Raw genomic sequence first — 19,674 nt, forward strand, 5'->3', positions numbered from 1 at the left:
CGTCTACCAGGAATCCACGTAGAGAATAAATTTCTAGATAATGGTTAGGTGGATTAGCCATGATCAAAGTGCGGGGATAAGATGGGGGAGTGGGCTTAGGTAGAGTGCTCTTTTGGAGGGTCGGTAAGACTCGATGGGCCAAATGGCCACCTTCTGCACTGTAGGGATTTGATGGAAAAAGGAACAATTGAAGGATTAGTTGGATGCTGTGGTGGACAGACTTTAAGATTACAGAGCTGGAATTAAATGAGAAGTATTGTGCTGCATTACCTTGAGAATCTCCCTCCCCATGCCAAAATATGAGTTTGTTTCATCAGGAAAGGGTGCAATTACAACATGAATGAACATTTTTTTCAAGGCCACATTTGATGATTTTAAAAAAAAATTTGAGACTTTTATTCAATCTCAATGTCTGTCAAAGCCAGATTCAATCTGAGATCTCCAGAGCATTAACCTGGGTCTCAGGATTACTAGCCCAGTAACAATACCATTACACCACTGCCTAGCCCACATAGACTTGGCAGAATATGATGCCCTGTAACTTCTCAAAATTATAAAGTAATTTATTTTTTCAAACAAATTCTGATAGCTCTGCAGTTTCTGGAAACATTTTGGTTAATGGTGTTATTTTTTGAAAGAAAAATCTAGTCTTTAAAATGTAATTACCCAATACACCAATTCACTCTCAATGATCACTACTGAATAATCATGAACTTAATTATTGTTTTTTGCTATCAAATCAATACGTAGTTAATATAGAAAAGGTACAGAAGGTGAAATAGCAGCAGGGAGCCACATGTTAGAGGTATAAAAGGGCTTCCTTAACCTTGTTGCTAATGACAGTGAATACACTATGGAAATAACAATTTTCAAACTAAATGTGATTACACATGCGCACTTACAGCTTCCTACATTACGACAGTGAATATGATTCAAAAGTACTCCATTGGCTTTAAAATACTTTAGGAGGTCCAGTGGGAGTGAGGGGCTTTATAGAAATGTACACTTGTTCTAATTGCCCCCAAACTCGAATATATTACACTCGGTATCCTCACCAAAATCATTGATAAAGATTTAATTTTGTGTAATAACCACGTCGTTGACACCATTTTGAATACTCTGTGAAACTCCAGACACACCATAAGCACAATTATCTGTTGCAAAACACAGTGAGTTGTTGTGATTTGGAATGCACTTTTGAGAAATGGTGCTTGAATCTCATTGGACTGTAATTTCCAAAAGGGAATTTGATGCATTACAGAAAGGTCGATAATCTCCAGGTCCTGATAACCCAAATGGTGCTGCCAGAATTTGATGTGAGGATTGGTTGAGTTTCCTGTCTGCGAATCCCTTTCTAATCCCCAATTTCGGATCTGATGACACAGCCCTTCTCTATCGCCATTAGCCGCACTGCGCATCCACATTTGATGAATAATTGACCTTCTTAACCTTTCCCCAGGCACCAAAAGTGTCCGTGAACATAAAATAATTCTTGAAGATGAAGCTCTTGGACATTAGAATAATCTTGTGTCTAACTGAAAAATGGTGTGTTGCTTTGCTTGCAGGCAGGTGATCATAAGAGTTCTCCGTGCTTACGGTTTCCTAAAACTACACGTAGCTGTATTGGAAAATAATATTTTGAAAGAAGTTGAAGTGGACAAAAATAACTTGGAAGTAATATGCTTGTATGGATGAGGCAACATTTCTTCAACTGGATATTGATATCATAGCTAAAATCAATGTCTTTCACCTCGAGTCTGTCAACATTCCTAGTTTCCTTCCCCACTTCCGCTTAATCAAAACAATTTTGTTCCACGTCCACAATTCTGTTCACTTTTGCCGAAACCCTAACTCATGCCTCATTACTTTGAAGCATGATTTTACCTGTCCCTTTTTTAGCTGGGCTTTCCATAACAATATTCCAAAAACTTTAACCTATTCTGAAAGACAATAGACCAATTCTTTGTGCACGCACTGACCTTTCACCATATTCCAGTGCATTGACCCATTGATTCAGCATGTCAATTTAAAAATTCCCATCTTTTGATTGCAAATCTCTGTATTAATGACCCACCTCCCTTCAGTGTCTGCCCCTATGCTTAATAGCTCTGCCTGTACCCATTACTTTCTAATACTAATTGAAGTGGAGTGGGCAACACTGGAGCACAGTGGTTCGGAATGTGGCTTCACAGCGCCAGCGTCCTAGGTTCGATTCCCGGCTGGGTCACTGTCTGTGCGCAGCCTGCGCGTTCTCCCCGTGTCTACACGGGTTTCCTCCGGGTGCTCTGGTTTCCTCCCACTAGTCCTAAAAGACGTGCTGTTGGGTGAATTGGACATTCTGAATTCTATCTCTGTGTACCCGAACACTGAACCTGGCGACTAGGGGCTTTTCACAGTAACTTCATTGCAATGTAAGCCTACTTGTGACGATTAAGATTATTATTATTATAACCCAGCCCCACGTTTAATTAATTCTGTAATGTTCTTGTCGGGTGGCCTGAATTATATTGCAAGAACACTTGTAGCTGAAGCTATAAACAATTTATTAACATTAACTACGGGTAAACTATATACATACATAACTACAGATGAATAATGGGACACATAGAACATACAGTGCAGAAGGAGGCCATTCGGCATATCGAGTCTGCACCGACCCACTTCAGCCCTCACTTGAACCCATCCCCGTAACCCAATAACCCCTCCTAACCTTTTTTGGACACTAAGGGAAATTTAGCTTACCAATCCACCTAACCTGCACGTCTTTGGACTGTGGGAGGAAACCAGAGCATCCGGAGGAAACCCACACAGACACTGGGGAGAACGTGCAAACTCCGCACAGTGACCTGGCGGGGAATCGAACCTGGGACCCTGGCGCTGTGACATCACAGTGCTACTTGCCACTTGTGCTACTGTGCTGCCCTGATCACGATCATGCACAATCAACCTCTCTTCAGCTTCCTTTAATCAATCTGAGGGGTCATCTGACTCTAACATTCACCGATATAGTGATGAGACTCCTAGTAGCCAGTCAGTGAATTACAACACTATCATGATATCACTACAAATTCCAGATCGGACGTGCTTCTTGGATGATCACTCTCTTAAGGTTGAGAAAGATAGGCCTCACGGATACGTAAATGGCCTGAAGAACTGATCTAATTCCATTCTGTTATCAACTTGTACCCCTGAGCTGTGCTGTCACCATCCAATCCTCTTTAATCACCTATTTGTACCCCCATGAAATTGCCCATTTTGTCTTCCTCAGTTGCTCAATCACTCATCCTTTTTATTTGGTTTTTTTGCCTCTAGAACTGATTATTACAATGCTCTCCTGGCTGGACGGTGTCCAATCTTCTAAGCCAAAATTCTACTGCCTCTACCGTAATTCCAATTTCTGTTCACTTAAGCATCTCTGGGCTCGCTGACCTAAAGTGGCTTCTAACTTTCCCGTGCCTTAAATGCTTTCCTACTGTTGCATCCAAATCTCTCCCTGGCTTGTCATTTCCATTACCTCCTCCAGCCCTGCCACCATTGGAAATGTACCACCGTCCGATTCTATCCATGTGTATACCCTACTTCTTTTGAACCATTATTGTAGCCATGTCTTCTGCTCTTCGTGCCCTAAGCTCTTATTTCTTCCCAGAAGCCTCCCTCATAGGCCGAACCTTTGCTGTCCTACTTTGACAGCGTTACAATTTTGATACTAGCTGTTTCTCTGCCAGATGATGCTTGGTGTGATTTAGGAGGGTACTGGCCGAAGTGGAGATCTCTTTCTCGTGCATGTTTATATCAATATGTTAAATGAGCCTGTTTCTTTTTTAAATCCATTATTTCAACTCTTTAGGTTTATGGGCCAGAAACCAAACAAGTTGAAGTATTTGGGGCAGTAAAACCACTTATTGAGGATGTTTTGAATGGACAGAACTGTTTGGTTTTTACTTATGGTGTCACCAATGCAGGAAAGACGTACACATTTCAAGGTTTGTTTTTTTTTGTTCAATGTAATTTTGAAGAAAAATACTTAAATGTTCTTTCGTTTAAAAGTTGATGCACCTTAAATATTCTGCTTTATTGTAGGGCCAGACAATGATATGGGTATCTTGCCGCGTTCACTGAGTGTCCTATTTAAGAGTATTGAAGGAAGGATTTATAAAAACATGAATATTAAGCCACAGAGATGCACAGACTTTAGTAGGTTAACAGAAATGCAAGTGAAAGAAGAGGAGGCCATTAAAAAATCAGTACTTCATCTGTTTAAAGAGGTAATCAAGTGAATTTGCCATTGAATCTGTTATTTTTATGCTTAAAATATGTATGAGTAAATATTGTTGTAATTGAGCTGAAATAATTATTAGTTTCAACATTTAACGACAAGAGGCAAATGCTCAAACAGCTTTTTAAAGATAATTGTGGGAAACCTTCTTAATGCAAATCCTAACACTGTATGTGGAATCATAGAATAATTACATTACATAGTGGGCCACTTGACCCATGTCCGCCCTAGCTGTTGTGCAGGAGCAATGCACCAAAGCCACCCTTCTGCCTTTTTCCCTGTAGCCATGTGACCCTTCTGCCTTTTTCCCTGTAGCCCTGCAATTTTTTTTTCATTTTGCGATAATTATTCAAGTCTCTTCTGAAAGCCCTGATTGAATTTGCATGTTAACCGTGCATGTTGCCTCAGCAACTGTCTCCTAGGGGGACTAGTTGGCTGGATGACCAGTGTGGGTTAGATTGGTGCCAACAGCATGGGGTTCACTCCCCACTCCAACTGGGATGGACTAGGGACCTGCCTCCTTGCCCTACTCCGGTGCTGAGAATTGGCAAAATCCACAAGTCCCAGCTAGAATTGACATGATTTAGTAATTTCCGAACAGTCGTATCTTGAAACGGCACTATAAATGAGGGGAATGATTTTCGCAGAAGTTATTTGTGTTCTGCAACTAATTTACTTCATTCTTCTGGAGAAATAAATTATTTATCTGGAAACTAGCTTTGATGATTAAACCCCCACAATGTGTGGAGTTCGACCTGCAAACAAAAATTTGGTACCATTGCAGATGCAAAATGTTGGTTGTTTAGCAAGGTGTCTAAGTATCCTGTCTTGAGGAGGTGGGTCATTTAACATATTTAACCCAGACTCTGTTGCCCGCCAAGTTTCACAGGGCTGAGTGAAAACCTGACATTGGGAGGGAGTTGGGAGCTTTTTGCTTCAGAGGGTTCCCTTTAAATGTCAGGGCCTCTGTTGTTCACATAGACTCAGTTTACTGAGTAATTCCACTTTGTTTGCTGTGAGTGCAGTCTTCCCTCCAACTATTTTGATGGAAACCAAATAACTAAATTAAATAAACTGAGGGACAAATTCAAAGAGGCAGCCCCTTACAGGGATACTGCCTTTTAAAAAGAACAAATGAAACTTGGGGACCAATAAAGCTCCCTAGGCTCTGCGGGGCCGAACAGGCGTGGAAGGCCTCAAGTGGTGCCTTTGGGCACCATGTGCTCTCTCGGGCTTCCTTCCAGTTGATTGACTGACTGATGGTGTCAGTATCCATTGTTATAATTAAGTCTTTTTAACAAAGGCAGCATGCAACAAAATTGAGCAACCAAAATTGAAACTAGACAAGAGAGTTATCTTAGTTATCATTACTGTAGGTTGTGGGACTATGAGGGAGCATATTTGGCCCAAGTCTGCTACTAAATGCTGTGTCCTTTCTAAGTAGCCCTATATAACCATGATGTGTCTATATAAACATTTCTGGAACAAGCCTTTCCATTCACCTGAAGAAGGAGCCGTGCTCCGAAAGCTCGTGTTTGAAACAAACCTGTTGGACTTTAACCTGGTGTTGTAAGACTTCTTACTATATAACCATGGTCAGGGTAAAGGATTGTTTTTGGATTTAAGCAGAAATAATGTTGTAACTCTAACGCTTTACATTTTTTTATACTGCATTTTCCCACCCATAGAGTGATCAGTACAGCGAGAGCTGTCGGCATAGTTCGCTAGATGCTTCAGAAGGTAGGTTGAACAAGTGAGCCTAACAGATACAATTAATTAATTGTTTCATTGGTACATCGGGGCATCATTCTAGATTGTAAACTTCAATTGTGAATCAACATGGTCTGGTTGATGAAATTATTCTACACCTTCAGTAAGTTGTCTTCAAAGGGGCAGCACGGTGGCGCAGTGGGTTAGCACCGCGGCCTCACGGCGCCGAGGTCCCAGGTTTGATCACGGCTCTGGGTCACTGTCCATGTGGAGTTTGCACATTCTCCCTGTTTGCGTGGATTTCGCTCCCACAACCCAAAGATGGGTAGGTGGATTCGCCATGCTAAATTGCCCGTTAATTGGAAAAAATTAATTGGGTACTCTAAATTTTAAAAAAAGTTGTCTTCAAAGGCTTCTAAATACAAGGGAGCAACTTTCAGCACTGGTGTAGTATGCTGATTATGTCTCTCGGTTGTAATATTTTTCAATCATAAGTTAATGTAGTCCTGTACTGTTGGAATTCAAATGACTATTACTTTTTCTAAATATGAATTGCATTTTCAATTGAACAAAAAACACCACATACAAAGTAAGGATTAGAATACAGAAGCATATTCCAAATGCTGGAAGTATGAAATAAAAACAGAAATGAAGGATCATCAACCCAAGAGTTAACTCTGTTCCTGTTAACTCTGTTAAAGAATTTTAATTCCACTATAAGTGGATATCATTGAATTGTACGTTAATAGAATTTTGAAATAACATTAATAAGCTGACTGCGTACGTTGTTCACAGATAATACCAAGTTACAAGTAACCTGTGTGAATAGAAGCAAGATGTTCCAAAGGGACATAAACAAATAAGTGGGCAAAATAATAGCACATGGAATTCAACATGCAGAAATGAGGGAATAATCCAACAAGAGCAAAATTAGGGTATTTGTTTACCAGCAACTGAGAGGGATTGGGAGGATAGTAGAGACTTGTGTATTCAGCGGCCCAACAGTTTCAAAACTAATCTACAAGTACAAAAGATAACTGAAGGCAAATGGAAACTTTATTTGGAGAGAATTAAAATACTTGGAGTAAGTGATGCCTTCAATCTGGTGGGAATCATGCACTGGGGAATATCATAAGATTAGAGGTAGGCTATTGAAATAAGGAAGCTTTATTTTATTGTTACATAAAGTATAATGGAAATCTGGAATTTAGTCTGCCAAAAAGCTATGGGTATTGGGTCAAGAGAAATTTTCACAACCAGAGAAATTATTTGTTCGGCAAGGGCATCCTGTCATATGGATCGAAAGCAAGTAAATGGATTTGACGTACATATCCTCTATGATCTAATTGATTGCTCGAACTGGCAATTCCTGTCCTCTTGACTTTGTTCAAATTATCAGCAGATGTTTATATTTAATTTAGGAAGAATCTTATAAGTCTTAATAAAATCGCCTCTCATTCTTTTAAACTTCAATGAATACAGGCCCGATCTACTTAACCTCATAGAATCCCTCCATACTGTCATGAAACATGCATGTTATCTGCGAGGGTATCCCAACTTGGAACGCCAGTTCGTGGGGATTCATGGTTTTATTTTGTTTTGGTGTAAAACCCCAGCGAGAATAAATAGCCTAGTTGACATGTAACAATTGTTAAAGACTATTTATTAAAGAAAAACAAATGCACACAAACAGGATGACTACCCAGGATGTATGAATTACTAAACACACCCAGTTTATATAGAATGTACCCCTGGGTTACACAATATATCTACGTTACCCAAACTCTATAAGACTTCCCCCTATTCCGCAAACAACATCCAAATTGAATCACCAGCTATAGTTACCATACAATACAGGGATGATCCTCAAATCTGGGAACGGTCTTTTTCCTGGTCCAGCAAAGATATTTAAAAACTGCTGTTACAAAGGCTTTCTGTACTGCCTTGGCTCGAAGAAGCTTGTTTTGTAAACTTGGCCTTCAGGCTACATCGCTGTAAACAGGCCTGTCCACTTTCTGAGACTGCTAGATGGAACTGCCTACTTCCTTCACAGGGACTCGCCAATTGTAACGTTGTTCTTTTATTCCTTCTTGTTGTTCTTTGATTATGCCTTCTGTGTATTCTGCTGGCTTCTCAACTTCTGTAAGTATACATTAACATATGTATATCTTGGAGACCTTCCTAACCGTCGATAATCTGTTTCTCCTCTAGAAACTATTCATACTTGATTTTTATCTACACTGCCGTTCTAAACTCATTACCGGAGAGACACATACCAATTGAGGCCCTTTTAATACTGTCTATGCTGTCTGTAGGTAGATTCATGACGATACCGAGGATCAACCTAATGAATCTTCTCCCGGCTGTCTCAAATATCTTTCCTGAGATAAAAGGGGACCAAAACTGTTCAGTGTTCCAGGTGTGGTCTAACTTGTGCCCTATATAGTTTTAGCAGGACTTCCCTATTTTTATACTCCATTCCCTTTGAAATAAAAGTCAACATTCCATTTGCTTTCTCTGCTGCCTGCTGAACTTGCATGCTAGCATTTTGTGATTTAAGCATGAGGACCCCCAGATTCTCCTCTGCTACAGCTTTCTGCAGCCTTTCTCCATTTAAATGATATTCAGCTCATTTATTCTTCCTACCAAAGTGCATAACACCACATTTACCTACATTTATATTCCATCTGCCAAGTTTTTAGCTGTTTGCTTAACGTCTCTATATCTCTCTGTAGATTTTGTGCCATCCTCACTTGACCTCCCACTTATTATTGTGTCCTCTGTAGATTTGGCATTAGTGCATTCATTTCCCTCGTCCAAATCATTCAATTTAAAGTAACACCAAGGATGCAATTAAGCTATTTTTAAGGGGAATATCAAAATACTTAATCTGCCATTGTAATTCATAGAAAGGATTACATTTGTCCAAGTTTCTAAAGTTAGGGAGAAATATTAATGTCAAATATCAAAAGCATAATCCTAGTAGCCTCTATTAGTTAATTTAAAATACATCTACAAATCCAAGACTAATATTTAATTCCCGACTATGCAGTCCACCAGATGAATTAAAGGATTTTGTTTACAGTTTGATACTATGGTTTCTTAAAATGTTCAATCCTGAATAAACCAATAAAATATTTTTGTTTTGTCTTCAAGGAGGAAGTTCATTGAAGTCATTTGGTAGTCTAGGAGACTTTTCTGAAGAATTGAAGCATGCTGAACGAGTTGCTGTGACTGGAGCAGATAGGATCAGATTTTCTGTTTGGGTTTCATTTTGTGAAATATACAATGAAGCTCTTTATGATTTACTTGATCTTGCATCATATAAATGTCAGAAAAGAAAGGCACTTCGGTTTGCGCAAGATGCAAAAGGCAACACTTATGTGAAAGGTAATTAAACGACTACTTTCTTAAAAAATTAGAACTGAATGGGTGGCATTTGCTTGTAACATTTATTTTTGAGCTATGACTAGTAATGAGTTGTTCTATAGTGTCTTCAAAAATAAATTTCCTTACTCTCCCTTGCTGCCTTAGCACTTAACTTGTTTTGTTCTCTAGTTTCTCAACTCTCATCTCATGCCCTCTATGAGCTCACCTTGTTTATGAGATCCAGCTTCTCTCTCAATCCTATCCTCACCAAACCATTGACCACCCAACTTCCCTCATGGCCCTTATGTTAGACAATATTGCTACTGGTTGGACACCGTGTTTGAATCCCCCTCAATTCTGTGCTTACCACAGTACTGAAATGGCTATTATCAAAGTCACAAATGATATGTCTTTGAAAAAGTGAGTGGTTCCTTCTTGACTTGTCTGAAGCCTTTTGCACAGCTGATCACGTTAACCAACATCATTCAACTGGGTGGACTGAATTTGACTGGTTTTGTTCTTATTTTGCTGTTGCCTGCTCCGTGTTTTCAACAGCAGGGCTCGAGAGATATCAGCTAGCTAACACCCCTAAACCACTCCCCCCAAGACCCATCCTCATAATATGCAGGGTGCCAGCCTGCTGCTATTAGGCCATTGCCCATTTCAGGTCCTTAATATGCCCCTTGCCATAATAAGTTGTGCAGTGGCAGAGGGGTGGTGAAGAGGTGGAAAGGAGTTGGAATGGAAAGGGGTCAAGGAGATGGTGAGGGTTGGTGCTCTGCACATTGGGGCAATACCTGCCCCACTTGGAGTGGCAGAAGTCTGATCCTCCCTTGTTTAGGTTGTCTGGGTCATGTTATCACTGCGCATTAGGTTGGTCAGGGAATTTTCCCCTCTCACCACAAAATCCAGCCCTGCATAACTGTAGCCAGTGAATTGCCATAATGTCACCTCCCAGGAGTTCCGTCCGGCAGTAACCCTTGGTGACTTGGTTCAGATGGAGATTAGGAGGACGGGGGATCCAAGTCGAGAGGTTCTGTAAGCAACATGCAAATTGCTTACACCTGGAACAAAGGAAAGAGCAGCTAGGGCTGACTATGGGTAGAATGTCTAGCTCCGAGATTTGAGAGTAAAAGGGCTGGGGGAGACAAAGGACAACCGTTTAGTGTAATCAGCAGAGAAAGGCATGCTGCCTTTCTGTACTGTCAGGAAGAATGTGGACGAAAAGATGGTTTCTGTTTGAAGCATCCTGTGGCAATCAAAGAAGACCAGAGGATATATATCTTTGTGGCTGGGGGTGGTGATGAATAATCAATGGAGTGAGTCTTGTTTTGCTGCTGGTCATATGTTTGCAAACTCTGAAAACTGAGGCGCCTTTTAATGGCCAATTGACCTTGTTATATGGTGAAACAGGATAAGGTGACCTGTTGGAAAAAGATGGGAGTGATATTGACTGGTTCTTGCAAAAACTGTGTTCTACAGAGCATGGGCATTAAAGTATGAATGGAATGCAGAGTTCTTTGGCCATGTTAAAGGGGAAGGGGATATCTTTTTTTATAGTTAGACTTGATTGGTTAGTCAATGTTACATTTAGTTTGTTTGTTGCAGTAAAAGTATTAAAATGATCGTTTTGACTAATCTCGTGCAGTCAGTTACTGGGAATTCAAATCTCTTGTTTAAAATTATTGGTCTTTATGGGGATTATAACAATTGTCAGATTGTTTATCTCACATCAAGAACTGGCTGAGCTAAAATTGTCTTCAATTAAATATTTGGAAAACTGAAATCATTATCTTTGGTCCCCATTGCAATTCTCCTTTGCCACAAATTCCATCCTTCTCTTTGGCGATGGTCTGAGGTTGAAATCGATCACTTGCACCCTCCGTGTCATATTTGACCCTGAGGTGAGCTTTCAACCATGTATGCATGCAGACACTTCATCCCTGTAAATTGCCTGCCTCTATCCTAGCTCCGCTGTTCAATGGCAGAAGCCCTCCAAGTCTTTATTACCTCTAGACATTACAATTCTCATGTAGTTCTGGTTGATCCCTCGCATTCCAGCCTCCCCAAACAGGCGCCGGAATGTGGCGACTAGGGGCTATGGGGCTGTTTAGCACAGGGCTAAATCGCTGGCTTTGAAAGCAGACCAAGGCAGGCCAGCAGCACGGTTCAATTCCCGTACCAGCCTCCTCGAATAGTTGCCGGAATGTGGCGACTAGGGGCTTTCCACAGTAACTTCATTGAAGCCTACTTGTGACAAGTGATTTTCATTTCATTTTCATTCTACCCTCTGCAAACGAGATAGGGAACTATGTCTTATACTAAAGGAGTTCATTCATTTTCTACCTTTGCTTACTGACCTACACTGTTTCCCAGTTAACATTTTTATCCTTAGTTTGAAATCCCTCTGTGGGCTGCCTCTCCCTATCTTGTAATCTCTCGTTTTGCAACTCTTGAGATATCTGTTCCTCTAATTCTGGCGTCTTGCGAATCCCTTATTTTAATCACTCCGCTACTGGTGGCCATGCCTTCAGCTGCCTGGGATCTAATCTCTAAACCACTAATTTTCCTCCTTTGATAATTCTTAAAACCTACCTCATTGGTCACGCTTTTGGTCATCAGCCCTAATATATCTTATTATGCTCCCTGTCATATTTTGTTTTATAATGCTATATGAACTATATAAACATAAGTTTGTGTCTTTTTTAGATCTCAGGTGGATTCAGGTTTCCAGTGCAGAAGAGGCATATAAAATATTAAAACAAGGGAGAAAACAGCAAAGTATTGCTTCCACAAAAATCAACAATCTTTCAAGTAGAAGGTAATTTTTAATTGATGCAAATATTGCATTGTGACAGTTCTAAATAAACAATTTGCTTAAATTCAGAATGCAACACCGAGTAAATTCATGTGATTTTAAATCAATAACTGAATTTATAATTTCTCCAAAATGATTGTTCCACAGCCATTGTACTTTTTCAGTGAGAATTCTGCATGTGAAGAATGGTGGACTTCATGTTACAAGAGTCACTGAGTAAGTAGTAGGTGAAATTAATCCAATAGAAAATGTTTTTTGTCAAAATCTTTGCTGTAATGTATTTTAGATGCTATAATAGGCAAACTTTATTTTAACCATTATCTTCCAAGGTTCAGTGTGCCATCTTCATATCAATCCTTTGTCATGTTTCTGGTAAATGGTTTAATCATTCAAACTACTAATTTGAATGATTTAAAAAGCTTTCAACCACAGGCTTAATACTGCATCTTCATTCTGGTCAGCAGTCCCAACCTACACTTTGTCACAACAGCTACATGTGTCAATCAATTCAACTGACCGTTGTAAGTAACTCAGTGCGAGGGTGAGAACCTGAAGGTAAATTCAGAGCAGGGAATGGGAGATAGAAAATTAGTGAGTGACTCAGAAAGAAGCACATGTTTAAAAAGTATACACCACAGGAATTTGGCAGTGTTAAAAGGTGAATATATGTAAATACAAGGACAACAGCAAATAAATCTGATGAGCTGAGGGCACAGATGGATATGGCAACTCAACATTTCTGGGTGTAAGTTTTCGGGCAATGTAGAAGGTGGGGGAATTTTTTTTAAAATGGTGGTGTATAGCATTATTGTTTTTTTAAAAAAAAAATCAATGACCACTGTGAGGAGAGAGGAAAGGAAGCATCAATTGAGGCCATATGGGTTAAGATCAAATTTAAAAAGGGGGCAGCTGCACTGCTATGAGTATTATAGACCCACAAATAATGGAAGGGAGTTAGAAGAACAAATATGTGGAGAAATTTCTTGAGTGCAAAAACAATAGAGCAGTAATACGTGGAGACTTCAACTACCCTAATATCAATTGGGATTTCAACTGTGAAGGGCACAACATTCTTGAACTCCATTCAAAAGAACCATTTTTAGTCAACACTTAATAAACCCAACCAGAGAGCGTGCCATTTTTGATTTAGTCTTGGGAAATGAAGCCGGTCAAGTGGACGAAGTAGCAATGGGGACCATTAAAAATTTTTTTTTAATTAGTGTCACAAGTAAGCTTACATTACAGTACTTCATTGTAATGTTAAAAGTCCTCTCGTTGCCACACTCTGGCGCCTTTTTGGGTACACTGAGGGTGAATTCAGAATGTCCAATTAGCATTAACAAGCATATCTTTCTGGACTTATGGAAGGAAACCGGAGCACCCAGTGGAAACCTACGAACATGGGGAGAACGTACAGACTCCGCACGGACAGTGACCCAAGCCAGGAATCGAACCCGGGTCCCTGGCGCTGTGAAACAATAGTGCTAAACCACTGGAAATAATGCATTTTGGAAATAAGGGCCATAATACAGTTGGATTTAGCGTCACTACAAGGACAAAGATAGAACACGAGTAAAAGTTCTAAATTGGAGGAAACTAGTATTCCAAAACTGAGATAAGCTGCCGAAAGTGGACTGGATATAGCTACAAGAAGGAAAAACCGTGTCAAATCAGGGGAAGGCACTCAAAAGTGAGATTGTACAGGCACAGTGTAGACATGTCCCTACAAAGAGAGAACGGTTGTGCTAAATCGAGAGTATCCTGGTGATTCAGAAGCATACAGTGCAAGAAGAAAAAGCTTATGACAATCACGAAAATCTTTGGGGTACAGAATGAAATAAAAAGGAAGTTAGGAATGCATAAGAAGATACGATAAAATATTGGCAGGTAAAATCAAAGAAAATCCAAAGATGTATTACCAGTACATTAAGATCAAGAGAATAACTAAGGAAAGGGTATGGTCTTTCAGAGATGTGCATGGTAGCTTGTGTTGATGCAAAAGATGTGGGCAGGGTTCTCAATTAGTTTCTTATCTCTATTTTCACTAAGGAGAGGAATGGTGTAGTGTTCCGTCTGGGTCAGTGTTGGGGTTTTTGCTGTTTTGCTGCGTGTATTAAAGATTTGGACTCAACTATGGGAGGCATGATTGGGAAATGTGCAGATGACACCAAAATTGGTCATTTAGTGGATAGTGAAGAGGCCAGCGGTCATTTCCAGAATATCAGTGGTTTGATTGAGTGGCAGAAAAAGTGGCATGTGGAGTTAAATCCAGAAAAGTGTGAGGTAATGCATTTAGGGAAGGCAAATAAAAAAAAAAAGGAATACTCGATTAATAGGAGGCTATTGGGAGGCATAGCAGAAATGAAAGACCTTCGAGTCCATGTCCACAGCCTCTATGTTGCATGGCAAGTCGATAACGCATGGAATGTTTTCCTTTATTGGACTAGGTATAGAATACAAAAACAAGGATGGAATGTTTAAAATGCTGGTTAGGCCACAGCTTGAGTTTTGTGTACAGTTCTGGTCACCACATTACAGGAAGGACATGATTGCCCTGGAGAAAGTGTGGAAATTTACAAGAATATTAAGTGAGGTTGAAAATTGCAGTTGTGAGAAAAGACCAGAGCTGGGTTGTTTTCCATGGAACAGAGGATGCTATGGGATGAACTAGATTGTGAGAGGCCTACATTCGGTATAAAGGAAATACTTTGTTTTCCCCGAGCTGAATGGTCAGTTCACGGGTGCATATATTTAAGGTGATTGAGGAAGGATTAGCGGTGACATAAGGAAAAATTCTTTTTAACCCAGAGAATGATGAGTGACTCTAATTCATTGCCTACATTGGTGGTTGAAGCTGAAATACTCAGCTTATTTAAAAGGTAACTGGATTTGCACCTGAAGTGCTGTAACCAGCAAGGCAAGGCTATGAATCAGATCCTGGAAAGTGGAATTAAAATATGCAGCTAGTTCCTTCTTTTTCCCTTGGTCGGCACAGGCGTGATAGGCTGAATAGCCTCTTTTTGTGCCATAATTTTTCTGCCATTTTAAGAATTCCCAATTAACTCTTAAACTTGGACACCCATTTACAAATGAACAACACAATTAGGAATGCAAAACTACAGTATTTTAGTTCTTTCAGTCTCTTTAGGCTCCTGGAAGAATTTGCTATGTTGTTACTCAGCAGTGAAATTTTACTTGCATAAAGCAAAAATTACTTCTGAAGATATAATCATTCAAAAAGTAACATCACATTTATAATATGAAAAATGTGCAACTTTGAGAGATGTCAGAGGAAATGTTCATAAGTAACTAAATACCCATATTGTGTAATATCTTTTAAGTGCCCGATTTGTTATTTTAAGGATTTATTCAGTACGCCTCACCAAGAGTTAAAAGCCTATAATGTTGAACAGTAGTGTTTATTAGTAACAAAACTATTTGCATATGTACAAAGTAAAGCCCAAACTAGGAGCTAACTCCATGTTGACTCCAAACTTTAGTCTCTCCATACAACTCTGCCTCCTGTCTACGATCATATCTGCCTCAACATCATACCATGGGCGGTTGAGGGAAGAAAACCTGAGGAGTGGCCGAGGAGACATGTAAGTGGATTAGCCATCAAAAACAAACTCATCAACCTGAGCTCCTTGTCTGCATCAATGAGCACATCATGATCCTCCATCTACTTGCCAAGAACCAGCAGGCAACGATTATGAATGCCTATACCCCAACCCTTGATGCCAATGATGAGCCCAAAGAAGGCTTCTACTCCATCCTGGACACTATACTCGCCAACATTTCCAAGGAAAATAAGATAATTTTCCTCAGGATCTTCAACGCCAAGGTTGGAAAGGGCTCCCAACCTGGAAATGAATAATCTGAAAGGAAGGAGTTGGGAATTGTGACTTCAACGGAGGTTTCCTGCTCACCAAACGCGTGGAACCCCAGCTTGTCATCTCTAACACACTGATCTGCTAAAAAGACAAGTTCAAGATGTTCTGGAGGCATCACGATCAAAGCACTGGCACATGATCGACTTTGTCATCGTCTGATCCCAAGACCAAAATGATGTCCTCATCACCAAAGCGATGACCAGTGCAAATGACTGGACAGGCCACCGCTCATTCCCTCGTCTTGTGTCCATCAAACTGCACCAGAAACGGGGAAGATGATGAAACAGTTTTCAGTGGCTTAAAGAGCTTCCAATGATATCTTCTCCAAAATCTCAAAAGTTCATTGACAAAAGAACTAGGGAAATCAAGAACCAATGATGGATTGAAAGCTAAGGAGCTGTCACTCCTCGCCCACAAGCACAACACCTGGGGCTGCTTCTATGTCACCAAGGCAGTATATGGACTTAATGCCCTAGGCTTCAAACCAGTGTAGAATGGAGAAGGAACCCTCTTCGAACGTCAGCCTTCGATGGAGAGAATATTTCAAAGAACTCTTCCTTCTATTTAAACCCAGATACAATCAGATTAGGATGAGTTTGAGGAAATCCTTCAATTCTCCATCAAAGGTGATTTTGATTGACTTTCGGTGGCAGCGTGTCGAAAGTCACATACTAGGTAGCTCCCACTTCGGTACTTTTCTGGCCCTTTTGCCCTGTTCCCAGGGAATTTTGGTGAACAAACCCAGCCGTGAACGTGTCGATGAAATGATTTCAAAGAAGGCTTGTGGAAAGAGAAATCATGTTAGGAGTGGAAACCCTTTGACGGATTTGGGATGTCCGCATGGCTCACAAGGAAGGAAGGTAGCGGAGGCAACTCGGGAGGGTGGCAGCCATTCCTATTACGGTGGATATGTTGCCGGGGGTACTGGCCTCTGGGTTTGAGAAGCAATTTTGGGAAACACTTCAAAAAATAAGGACAGATGATGATAGAAACCGCCAAAAAACCGATTGAAGAGGCACTTGGTCCAATTCGGGAGATGGTGGAGAAAATCTCAGAGGCTGTGAAAAAGCAAGGGCAGGGTAGTGAAGGGAATGGAGGAAACCTTGTTGAGGCACAGCAAGCAAATCGCCCTGCTGGAGGCTGAGATCTTGGGGAGAGGCTGGGGAGAGAAACAAGATCTTGAAGGCAAAAATTGATGGCCTGGAGAACAGATCAAGGAGACAGGACCTCAGAATCGTGGGGTTGCAGCGATCCCACCACCCGGGAAACACCTACCCAGTGTGTGGCTACAGATGCAGATCGAGCAATGCAAGGACCCACAGAACCCATAACCAGTAACACTGATCTTGGTGAACAATCATTTTAGTTAATGCGTGATCGCTGGAGAAGATCCATTTTGTGTAATATCTTAACTGCATGATTTATTTTTGGAAGGGTTTATTCAGTCCGTCTGTCTGAGATAAAGGCTTGTAACACTTCTAGCATTTATTAGTAAAATGTAACAATTTACTTATGTACAAACGAATCCCTTAACTCTGAGCTAACTCCGTGTTGACTCTAGACTCTCCATACAATTCTGCCCTCCTGTATTACTGTACATACTAATTCCTTATTTACGGAAGGATGTAAATGACCAGGAAGGAGTTCAGCGAAGGTTTAAACCTGAAATGGGTGTGAAATCTTGTGAAAAAAGGTTAGCCAGAGCAGGCTTTTATTTACTGGAGTTTAAAGAGTCAGAGTTGATTTGATTAATGCAAGAACTTGAGGGGTCTTGACAAAGTGGATGTGAAAAGAACATTCCCACTTGTGGGAGAATTTAGAACAAGGTATCAGTGTTTAAAAATAAGGAGTTGTCCATTTAAGACCAATGAGAATTTATTTTCTTTTTGAGGGTTGCGAGTCTCTGGAACTATCTTCCCTAAAACATGGTGGAAGCAGAATCTTTGAATATTATTAAGACAGAGGTAGGTAGATAGGTTTATCAACAATCAGCGTAGGTGGGGAATGTAGAGTTGAGATTACAATCAGATCAGTCATGATCTTATTAAACAGCAGAGCAGACTCGAAGGGCCAAATGGCCTAATCCTGCTCCTAATTCGTATATTCATATGTAGGTCGAGATAACTTCTCATCAGAAGTGGAGAGATGTAGCAAGTACAGACAGAAAATTAGGAAGGAAAGAACAAATCCCTTTGGCTTGATCGCAAATATTACTATGAAGGCTGTGTAATTGGTTGAGCAGATTAAAATGCTTCATCGGAACATTGGCGTTACAGGTAGGGCTCTCCATCGTATTCTCGATGTACCTTGTATAGCTGCTATAGACCATTTTATTGTTTTAACCTTGGTGCTTGACTGGTGGCCCACCTGTGCAATATCGTATTGTAATCTGAATTAAAATTCAGATGTAGAATGGAAGCTCCTCAACTGCTAGGCCAGCCTATTAAAAGGTATAATGGAAATTATTTAATTCTGGTTCCATTTTGTTTTTATTTATCTGAATTCAGCTGCTTAATTTACAGGATGTCTCTTTGTGATCTTGCGGGATCAGAGCGGAATACAAAAACCAAGAATGCTGGAGAAAGATTGAAAGAAGCTGGAAACATCAACACTTCTTTGCTGATCCTTGGAAAATGTATCAATGCATTGAGACATAACCAAATTTCAAAGTAAGAGAAGCCTCTCTCTCCCTGTCCCTCTCTCCCTCCCCCATTATTTCTCCTCTTTTTACCCCTGCCCCACAACTAATTCTTGTATCATTCACAATTACAATATAAGATTTTCATGTTCTTTCACTGAAATAGATTAAAATTGTAAATGTATCTTTTTTAATATAAAAAGATAAATGCCCTACGGAAGTCATTTAGATTTTTGGTAATGTAATATGGAGCTGGAATCATTTATTCACTAAAGTTGCTAAATTAAGGCGGACTCATCAGTTTACCTGGCATCCTGCTTTATGCGTTTTTCCTGTAACCCAGCTCTCATGGATGAGATCAGTAAAGAAATTGAATCAACTAGCAGAGACCCACAAAACATTTGTGGTCAAATTTAGGATACTAAACTGGTTCCATTATCTTATCTTCCCCAACCTGCTATGCCAGTCTCATTCTTCCCATAATGTTTAACTTCTAATTTCCAATTAACCGTTCTGATTTATGTCTGTACTTTTGTTACATACATAATACATGCCATCCCTAATCATAGTGTGATCCTTTATACTTCATGTAACCAATGCAAACAGGCCTTCACATACTAGCCTTTAATTCTTTGCTAACCAAAAGCTCATACAAACACAGATATAGTACTGAATTATTCCTTACACATCTGCATTTCGTCTTGTAGAAGGATTATAATATGAAACTAATTTATTTGTATTCCACTTTTATGCAAACATTTTATTTGAACGTGGACTTTTAAAATCTGAAAATTCCTTTCACAGGAAAATGGACTGTGATGGTCTCGGCTTGCTCTTAAACTAGTTCTCTAATTGTCATTGCGATGCAAGTCTCTTCTGTGATCGAACAGTTGACTATGCAGCACGGTAGCATTGTGGTAGCACAATTGCTTCACAGCTCCAGGGTCCCAGGTTCGATTCCGGCTTGTGT

General features: G+C 40.1%; 1 protein-coding gene across 6 annotated transcripts in view; it reads left to right on the forward strand.

Moving 5' to 3' along the window:
• Positions 1–19,674, forward strand: part of kif20bb (kinesin family member 20Bb) — a 129,965-nt gene that overhangs the window by 12,168 nt on the left and 98,123 nt on the right. For all 6 annotated transcript variants that reach the window (XM_038773241.1, XM_038773238.1, XM_038773243.1 and 3 more), the window contains exons 5-11: positions 3,848–3,983; positions 4,081–4,265; positions 5,965–6,016; positions 9,143–9,376; positions 12,065–12,176; positions 12,321–12,389; positions 18,589–18,735. In XM_038773241.1, coding sequence (XP_038629169.1) covers positions 3,848–3,983; positions 4,081–4,265; positions 5,965–6,016; positions 9,143–9,376; positions 12,065–12,176; positions 12,321–12,389; positions 18,589–18,735 — 935 coding nt within the window. The remainder of the gene's footprint in view (positions 1–3,847; positions 3,984–4,080; positions 4,266–5,964; positions 6,017–9,142; positions 9,377–12,064; positions 12,177–12,320; positions 12,390–18,588; positions 18,736–19,674) is intronic.

The sequence above is a fragment of the Scyliorhinus canicula genome, chromosome 16 (assembly GCF_902713615.1).
Source record: "Scyliorhinus canicula chromosome 16, sScyCan1.1, whole genome shotgun sequence".
In the NCBI taxonomy this organism is placed as follows: Eukaryota; Metazoa; Chordata; class Chondrichthyes; order Carcharhiniformes; family Scyliorhinidae; genus Scyliorhinus; species Scyliorhinus canicula.